The following is a 10,230-nucleotide window of genomic DNA, read 5'->3' on the forward strand; positions in this document are numbered from 1 at the left end:
GACACGTCACTTGTTGTCATCTTGTCTCTGTTGGTGGGACTTGGACACGTCACTTGTTGTCATCTTTCCTAGTTGGTGACTTGACACGTCACTTGTTGGCGTCATCTGCTCTATGGTGACTTGGACACGTCACTTGTTGGTATCTGTTCTATGGTGACTTGGGACCACGTCCCTTGTTGTCATCTGTTTCTATTGGTGACTTGGACACATCAGTCACTTGTTGTCATCTGTCTGGGACTTGGACATATCACTTGTTGTCGTCTTCTGTTCTACCGTTTTCTCCTTTCCTGTGACCACGACCCTTGCAGTGGCTGGCGTGGACCCACGTAGCTCTCTCGGGCGACCTTGACCGCTGTCTGGGTGATCGAGAAGCACCTGGTAGGGACCTTGCCAACGATTGGATTTCAGCTCTTTCTCCGGAAATCCTTGATCAGCACGAAATCGCCGGGTTGGAGATGGTGAAGTGGACCAGTGGCAGTCGCTAAAGTGGATGATAGGTTAACACAATATGACAACATAGCATCCTCACACAAAGTTGTGGAGGGAAGAGGACATCCTGGAGCCTTGAGTCCAATCTGTGGAGGAGCCCCAAAAAGGATTTCAAATGGGCTGAGTTGACTCCGTGTTCTTTTCCGCATCCGCATGTACATCAGCACAATGGGCAGAGCTTGTGTCCATGACAGACCTGTGTCTGCACAGCATTTTGCTATTTTTTGTTTTATTGTGCCGTTCTCTCTTTCCACCCCACCCCCACTCTGTGGATGGTACAATGCTTTCTGATGTCCATGCCCATGTATTCTCCTATCTGCGTAATGGCCTCATTAGCAAAATGTGAACCGTTGTCACTAGAAATTTTGTCTGGTAGTCCCCATCTAGGAATGATTTCCCTCAGTAGTGCCTTTGCCACAGCATTTGCTGTCTGTGCTTTTACTGGGAAAGCTTCAACCCATTTGGACCACATGTCGACCACCACCAGACAGTGCTTCTTACCCTCTGATGGGCTAAGCTCAATGAAATCCAGCATTAGGTGCTCAAATGGCCTGGTGGGAGGTGGATGTGCTCCGGGTCCTGTAACCTTTACTGGTCTACCAGAATTTTGCATAATGCAGATTAGGCATGCTTCACAGTGCTTTTGAGCTGTTACTGTGAACCCCCTTGTGAACCACTCCTGATTGATAGACTCTAACATCCCTCCTTTTGACACATGATCCCACCCATGTGTCAACTTAGCGAAATGAATTTGGACCCACCCAGATGCTGGAGGTTAGGTCAAAAACAGCCCCAGCAGCCTTCCATTGAGCCTTCTCAACTGGCGTAGCTAGCTGCTGCATGGAAGTCAGTGATGACATTTTGTCAGTGAAGGAGGAGACAGGGATTTTAACAAATGAGTGTGCGTGAGGTGCGAGAGGAATCAGAGCAGCTGCCTTTGCGGCTGAGTCAGCAGACGCATTTCCTAGGGAAACTGGGTCTGTACTGCTTGCGATTACCCACCCGATTAGTGCCCCCTTGGTCGCGAGAGGCAGACCCATCAACATACAAAATGAGGTCAGCGTTGGTCAGAGGAACGTCTTTTAAGTTTAAACAATAAAAAACTTGTCTGTCTTTTAAGTCCGGTCTAGGTGTGCACACCATGAGAAGTTCGTCAACCGTCTTCAGGCAATGTTCAAACTAAATGAAGTCTCTCCTTTTGAAACATCATGTGTTGAAATAAACACCTGCAGTTCAAAAATAAAAAGTGAATTGCCTAATATATTTGTTGTGGAATCAATTAATTTCTTTCTTTAAAGGCAAAAACATGAAAAAGCTAAGAGAAAAAACCCTATTGAATACAATATTATTTGGAGCAACTTAATTTTTAAATGTGTCAACTTAAAAACATGTGTTCATGTTCAACATGTGGTAATTAAGTACATACAATTTAAGATTACATTTAAATCATACGGTAAAAAACAAGTTGGAACTTTTGGAGTAATCAACTTAAAAACTTGTGTTATGCTATCAATTATTAAGTAAGTGGTATTGAAAACACCTCTGATTGTAGAGGAGAAGCCTTCTCCCCTAACCCAAATAACTTTGTTGCTTTAACAACATTTCAATAGAAGTTGTCTTAACTCAATAACCATCGATGCAACCTATTGCCTTGATTTCTTTGTAAGCCAAGGCATTTGTTTTAGAGTGTACGTAGACTGGGCCTCCATATAACCTGGCTGAGCCGATATAAAAACCAATCAGCAAATAACTTTTCAATACATTATTGATTACTATTTTTGAGGTCCTTTTAGATTGGCAGTGAACATAAGTCAGAGGTACATGGTGTACTTTTACTCCACTACATGTATGTAATACCTTTAGTTACTTCACAGATGTGGATGAATGATGTGAAATATAATCAAGTGTTAAATCAGACTTTAGTTCCAGAGGAGTAAATCCACAAGCTACCCTGCAGTATACAAAGTACTTCAGACTAGCTGCACCTTCACCAGCTTTGAGAACACTTTCATGATCAATCATTATAAAACATATCATATATATTATTCTGAAATGGACCAATCTGCACAACGACTACTTTTACTGTCTTTACTTTCACTATATTCTGATAATACTTTTCTACTTTACTTGAGGAACCTTTTGAATGCAGGACTGTTACTGTAACACTCTGGTACTTATTCCTTTACTCAAGTACAATATCTGAGTACTTATTCCACTTCTGGTAGTGTATTAGTCTGAATTGTAGCTACAAAATCACACAGAGCTGCATACAAATTGACTCACAATGGTAACAAGTGGAAAATAATATGTACTAATGTGTACAATGATTAATATTGACTACTCAAGACACCTGACTTATACATCTTCAAAGGAAGACTGTGTTCATTCTACAATTACATGGGATTAAAGCAACGTGTAGTTTTACTTGTATAACTTCCATGTTATATAAAAGACAGTTTGTTTTCATCTGTTTTCGAATAAACAAAGTATTGGCTTTCAGAATATTAAACTTGTTTCGGCAAATTCAGATGATAAATACAACTTTGAAGCTTGTAACGGCATAATTACAAGCAGAGAACGACTAATGTACATCACAGCAAGCATAGCAACAGCTCTGTGTTATGAACACATACGCAAGAGTGACATCATCGTCGCTTAGTGACAGGTTTGGCAGAGCAGCCAATGATGAAAGCGCTTATCTGAAAGCCGTTTTCCCCTCTCCTGAAATGACATGACCCAAAAATGTAACTGTTCTTTGTACATATTGGACTTTTTTACCATTTAGCCTTAACACAAACGTGTGAATGTGTAAGGTTTACCATTATATTCAAATGTGAACAAAAATGGACTGTCTTTGTGTACCAGAACACTGAAAATGCATTGAGACATCTATGGCAGTAAATATGTTGCACAGGCTGGAACTTGGGAAATAATCAGATAAGGATTCCGGATGAGCGTGCATGCACAGCTGCATTTACATCGTAAATCCTGGACAAATCTCCACTCGTCAGGAGGTTTGTCTCTGATCTTTTTGACAGGAAACACTGGAATCGTTACACGGAATAATGACCCCTTGTTTAAGCAGAGAGGTAAACACTGGCCGAATGCCATCAACAGCTTCACGTTTAAATGGGTACGGGACGGAACGTGGACATTAAACCTACGTCATATCTGTGAGCTGCCCAGAGTGAGTATGGCACATCTGAAAGCGCGGCAGGAAGCTCAGAGATATGAGAATTACCTCATCATCCTCAACCAACAGCAATGTGCGCAGAACGGCTACGTTCGTGCACATTTTCATTTGATACACGTCACGTGACATAGAGTACATGACATATTCTGTGTGTGTAGGTGCCCAATCAGTGACTGACTCCCAATCTTTAACGATTGGACCAAAATCCCTTCATCTGTCAGTGGGCCCCCCTGGCTAGTGAAATGTGTGGACCGCCCCTGGGATTTGACACAGTTTGTGTTGTGTGGTTGTGGGTGTGAGTGTAACAGAACCAGCAAACTCCAATACATAGTTTTAAACATGAGCTCATCATTCACACATTCTAACAGAAAAACTCTCATCATAGCATTTACACGGATCTTTCAACCACGTTAGTAGTACAATGCAAATGAGAAGCCTCCACACAGCAGGTGGAAAAACACGTTGATCAGTCAAACGCAACAACGCCTGAGAATCAGGATATGTCAGCAGCCCATTGATACACATTCACCAGTTATTTATCATCAAATGACACTTTTTTGAACCATCGTAGGAGATGGCTGTCGGACTTTAAGACCCTCATTTGTGGAAAAATTAGGTCCAAGCCGAACCGGAGAATCAGATCTCTGCCCAGTAAATGTGTTGGGCAGACAGATGATAAAATAACTGTTTTTTTAATGATGTGGGAATGGATGACTGTCATCACCGTTGTCTTTACTCTGAAGTGGTACAGAAACTTCTCCTTTACAGTTACCCAGCTCCTATTGAGTGAATAAATCTATCACTACATTTGCATTCAGGCAAATCTGCCCTTTTTTACCACAGAATGTGTAGCCCCAGAATCAACCAAAAATGTAACATCAACACCCATGACTGCCAAAGTCAGTGTGGGACATTTCTTAATGCAAACATTCACTGTCATATTTCAAATATGTACCCTCTTTAACCACAGACATGTTCTCTAATTCTTCTAATTTCTCAATAGCATGTATGATGCGTGTGTGTGTGTGTGTGTGTGTGTGTGTGTGTGTGTGTGTGTGTGTGTGTGTGTGTGTGTGTGTGTGTGTGTGTGTGTGTGTGTGTGTGTGTGTGTGTGTGTGTGTGTGTGTGCGTGTGTGCGTGTGTGTGTGTGTGTGTGTGTGTGTGTGTGTGTGTGTCACTTCTCTGGTTAGATGCTGCTGGCTGAATTTCCGTCTCGCTCGATTGGGCCCCTTCCTCCCCATCTGGTGTAGGTCAGTCTTTGTGAATGGTGGCCCCGTCCTTGCTGTCCCCCTCTGTCTCCACTGCCAGTGTTCTGTGAGCAGTCCCATAATCCAATGTTCAACACTGCCACACTTGAAGGTCTTGCTTCTCGTCCTCTGCCTCTGAAAACCTCCTCTGCCTCTCCCTCGGTATTGTGAGCGGCCAGCATTTTGCTTAGCTTGCGCTGTGTCTGTGAGTCCGTTGAGAAAGGCATTACTGAGGTGTGTCTCCCAAACACCTGCTTGGTCTCCTAGGGCATCGGGTTTGTTTATCCCGCCGTTGTCCCCATCTACTTGGGCCTGATGGGGGTGGACGAGCTTGTAGTTGACGCTGACTGCATGGCTGGGACTTGTAGTGGCGGTGTAGGTGGTTGAGGTGTTCCAACCGGATTGCCAGGGTTGTACGCCGGAGGAAGGAAGGGATACCCAGAGTCGAGGAGAGGTCATTCAGGCCTGCAATGGAAGGACACAGAGATGTCTGGGGTTTACATGTCTTTTGGAAATAATGTATTTTCCTTCTTTTCTTCACATTCATCTTCAACCTTAATATTGTATTTTAATGCCCAAGGCCAACTGCCTTTTTTTACTCCCCAGTATTATAAACACTTTCTGTGAGTGTCCAGTTTTCTATAAGTCTTTTACTTTAACTTTATTTTTACCCTTCATTCCATCTTCATACTCTTGTAATTTATTCTTTAGGTTCGTGATTTTTAATTTACTCAAAAAACCTCCCTTAGGAAATCCGAACATTTCCATCCATATATTTAATTTAGACAGACTGTCTTCACCATATTTTGCTCGCATGACATCCATAATCGGACCCTCAGGAGAATGTACAAATCCCCTACCCTGCTTTGCTCCCATAACAAAGTCTTTAAGTGTTACCAAAACACCCGTGTTACCAAAACACTATTTTTTCATCCGTCGATGATACAGATATCCCAAATATCCTACTTTCGAGCAGTCCCTCTCATAAATGTCATGTCGAGTTTAATTACGTTTAACTTTAAACAATTTAGACTCTGTACATCTCACCGAGTATTGAAAGCCCTTTGAGTTCGTTGGATCTCGTGAAGTCAATCGGTTCCACCCCGGTGCTGGTCCTCTCGTCCCGTACGGTTTCTGTCGAGGTAGAGGAGGATCCGAGGATCCTGGAGCGACCACCAGCGTCCGGAGGTGTCCCCAATCGAACTTGCAGAGATCCTGCCGACAACGCCACTTGTTATGGAAATCTAGGACCCAACACAGCTGGAGAGTACAAGTCAAAGTGATCAAAACAAATAAATGGTGAATCGAGCAGAGCTGTCTTTTTGGTTATTTATTTGAAGCTTCAAATACATGATACAATAATAATATAGACACAAGTCGAACAGAGTATATGATAGTCTGCTCGAGTGTGCGCAGTACAATGAAAAAGCAGAGGTTATATAGAAAAAGAGTGGGAATGTTATAACTCTTGTGTTCACACGGTCACATTGTTATTAGACACCTGGCCTTGAGCTGTAGATAGCATAACTGTTCTCAGAGTAGGGAAGTTCTTGTGTGACTGTGTATGAGTCTCCCAGTAGCCAAAGCAGCTGTGTGGCCTTGAAGCGCCTGGGAATAAACCCAAAGGAGAGTAGAATAGAAGAATAAAGCACATCTCAGGAAATAAGAAGCATTTGGTTTAAGCATATAAGGATATAATAAAAATGTCCACTACAAGTGTTTCTCCGCAATCCCAACTCGTCTATGACCAACGTTCAGGTAGCTCTATGCTCAACGCTAAAGGTCCCCCCACTGCGTTTGATAGTGTTGCAAGGGATCCTGGTGTGTGAGGACCTCCACGGATTGGTCCATTTGGATATGGTGACGTCACTGTACCCAGAAAGAAAAAAATGGAAAAATAAAGTGTTAGAGTTTACTCGCTACAGGTTGTACTTTGAGGGTTTGTGACTTTGCAGACCGTTTACATGCAGAAAAAGCTACATAACACCCAAGGGGATGGGTAATAACCAGAAAAGCATGACATGGGAACTTTAAGCTGCGTTTCCATTACAGTTAGTAACTGGGGTAGTTAACGACGCAGTGTAGGCGGGGCGATCGGCTGTTCGGCGGTCTGAAGGTGAATCTGATCGTCTGTTTTTCAGTCGGTCTGTCTCTCTGCAGTGAGGGAGAATAACAAACTGTTTCCTGGTTTATCTCAGGTGAGTCAGGTGAGGGAGGAGCTCTGTCACGCCTCCTCTGCTGAACGCTGTCTCCTCTCATGTAACTCAGGGAGTGTCTCAGCCTGTTTTTCAGGTTTCAGGCTTGAAAATGACATTCCCAGAACAAATGACCATATCTTCCCTTCTAAAAGGGTTACATTAATAATCTTTTTTCTCAACGTAATGATAAACCTGTGAGTTGGATGTAGAAAAGTCAGATTCAATATAGATGTTCTTTATTTTAAATAAAATTCAGATTGAACATGGTAAAAAACTGTAGATTATAGTGTCCGTCCAAAACATATTTTGCACTTACAGTGAAAACTAACCTTGGATGATGGGTTAGTAGACTAAAAGCTTTAGGAATCCAAAGTACAACATATAATAAGTACCCTGTATCAAGATTGATGCAAAACAAGTGATATTTGACCTTTTTAGACGGATATAGCAAAACAAACCTCTTCTGGGGCCATTTGGGTGGATTTTCCTTATCTCTGGCCCCCCTTCTTCGATTGACACATGTGACATCTCTTTCTGACCGTTAGAGCCAATAGAATCGAAGGGAAATCGTCCCGCACACACTCATGTTAAAAAACATGTGCGCGTTTGTGTGTGTTGGAGGAGGGGCTCTGTAAGGAAGTGGCAGATTTGTTCCGGTTGTGTATTTTCAAATTCTAGCGCACTCGAGCTGGTTTCTGTAATGTAAGGATAAAATAGGCATGTTTGTTAGAAATGAGCTTTACAATAGATCGGGATACAACGCTTTCAAGCAAAGAACAGAGTGTTAGCAAAAACGTACCATCCTGCAGCCGTTGCCTAGTCTAGACGTTGTTTCGCGTTGCGACGTCGAGCTCCCGCTGTATTTTTTCATCCGCAACGAGATGGAGTAACGTCTGTACCTCGTCAAACGACCACGGCGTGTTTTTTGTTGTTGCTGCCATTTCTTTATGGATTTGTTTAACGGTAGTTCGTCTGTTTTAAAAATGGTGCTTGGGGACTGTCTCGCGCAACGATTTTGACGATTCTCTCTGACCAATCAGCAGTCGGGAGTGTTTACGTCACTAGTTTAGCATATTCAGCTCGGTTGTTGGCTCGGTAGGAACCTCGATTTTCGAGGACCAGAACAAAAGTACCCGTGAGCCGGAACTACCCCAAGCGGAAAAGCAAAAAAAGCGGGCCGGGCCAAACTACACCGTGCTAAGCCGTGCTAGGTCCTGCAGTGGAAAAGCGCCAAAAGTGAATTTCAGTGAAGTCATTAGAGGAGGGGGAGGGGAGCCATGACTGACTGTATACTCCTGTCTGCTGTGTTTCAGCTTCACTCAGAGACAACATGGCTTCCAGGTTAGAGGAAGATCTCTGCTGTCCGGTCTGTCGGGAAGTCTTTAGAGATCCTGTCATCCTGTCCTGCTGCCACAGCTTCTGTAAAGCCTGTCTGCAGACCTGGTGGGATGGAAAAGAAGTAAAGGAGTGTCCAGTCTGTAAGAGCAAACATTCAAAGGATCTCCTTCCTCCCAACTTTGCTTTAAAGAACCTGTGTGAGACCTTCTTACTGGAGAGAGATCAGAGATCTCCAGAGGCTCTCTGCAGTCTGCACTCTGAGAAACTCAAACTCTTCTGTCTGGACCATCAGCAGCCAGTGTGTCACATCTGCAGAGATTCAAAAACACACAAAAACCACAGAATCACACCCATCGATGAAGCTGCTCAGGATCTCAGAGAGGAGCTCCAGAAATCTCTGCAGCCCTTTCAGGAGAAACTGAAGCTCTTTGAAGGAGTTAAAGTGAAGTTTGATCAAACAGCAGAACACATGAAGGTCCAGGCTCAACACACAGAGACGCAGATTAAGGAGCAGTTTAAGAAGCTTCACCAGTTTCTAGAAGAGGAAGAGGAGGCCAGGATGGCTGCACTGAGGGAGGAAGAGGAGCAGAAGAGGAGGATGATGAAGGAGAAGATGGAGGCTGTGAGCAGAGAGATAGCGGCTCTTTCACACACAGTCAGAGCCACAGAGGAGGAGCTGAGAGCTGAAGACGTCTCCTTCCTGCACAGCTACAAGGCTGCAGTGGAGAGGCTGCAGCGCCCCCTGCTGGAGGCTCCACAGCTGCCCTCAGGAGCTCTGATAGACCAGGCCAAACACCTGGGCAACCTCAGCTTCAACATCTGGAGCAAGATGAAGGACATGGTGTCCTACTCTCCTCTCACCCTGGACCCAAACACTGCTCATCCATTACTCCTCCTGTCTGAAGATCTGACCAGAGTGAGACGAGGAGGGAGACAGAAACTTCCTGATAATCCAGAGAGGTTTGATTATCACCTCCTTGTCCTGGGCTCTGAGGGCTTTAACTCAGGGACTCACAGCTGGGATGTCCAGGTTACAGACAGTACATACTGGGCACTTGGTGTGTCAGCAAAGTCTGCCCAGAGGAAGGGACGCATGAAGTCTGGATTATGGAGAATAGCTTTCTATAAAGGTGAATACTCAGCATGGTCACCACCAGCTCCATCCACTCCTCTCAGCCTGCAGAAGAAGCTCCAGAGGGTCAGAGTGAATCTGGACTGGAACAGAGGAAAGCTGTCGTTCTCTGATCCTGACACTAACACACACATACACACCTTCACACACACTTTCACTGTGAAGATGTTTCCATACATTTACACTGGGGATGAAGTGAAGATATTACCGCTGAAGGTGTGTGTGACAGTGGATCAGAGCGGGTAGAGATAAATATCTCTTAAAGGGGTCGTTCACTGACCTCTGAACCCGTCCTCCTGCTGGCTCTTTATTCTAAACATGTTTTTATTCTTGTTGTTATTGAGTTTGATAATCTGCTTTTTGATCATACTGTCAACCTTTATTAAATTGAAACACGTGCATTTAGCTGACACTTTTATCCAAGTAACATCATGTTCATCAAATATGCTGATCTGCTTCCTTTAGAGGAAATAAGAGATATATATTCTTCACATTTGAAATGATCTCACCCAGATTCAGATCTTTATGTCAGGCTATAGTTCAACCTTCTCTGTTTTATTGATTCTATGTCGTTATAAATTGTTCATTTGTTATTTGTGCATGATGGGAAAATAAACAATATGTTTAATCCAA

The 10,230-nt window shown here is 43.6% G+C and overlaps 1 protein-coding gene across 1 annotated transcript in view; it reads left to right on the forward strand.

Moving 5' to 3' along the window:
• LOC117455846 (E3 ubiquitin-protein ligase TRIM39-like) overlaps window positions 1-10,230 on the forward strand; it is a 16,235-nt gene extending 6,005 nt beyond the window's left edge. Inside the window, exon 2 of the mRNA XM_034095450.2 lies at window positions 8,441-10,230. Coding sequence (XP_033951341.1) covers window positions 8,458-9,843 — 1,386 coding nt within the window. The 5' untranslated portion in view covers window positions 8,441-8,457 and the 3' untranslated portion in view covers window positions 9,844-10,230. The remainder of the gene's footprint in view (window positions 1-8,440) is intronic.

The sequence above is a fragment of the Pseudochaenichthys georgianus genome, chromosome 12 (genome assembly GCF_902827115.2).
Source record: "Pseudochaenichthys georgianus chromosome 12, fPseGeo1.2, whole genome shotgun sequence".
Taxonomy (NCBI): Eukaryota; Metazoa; Chordata; class Actinopteri; order Perciformes; family Channichthyidae; genus Pseudochaenichthys; species Pseudochaenichthys georgianus.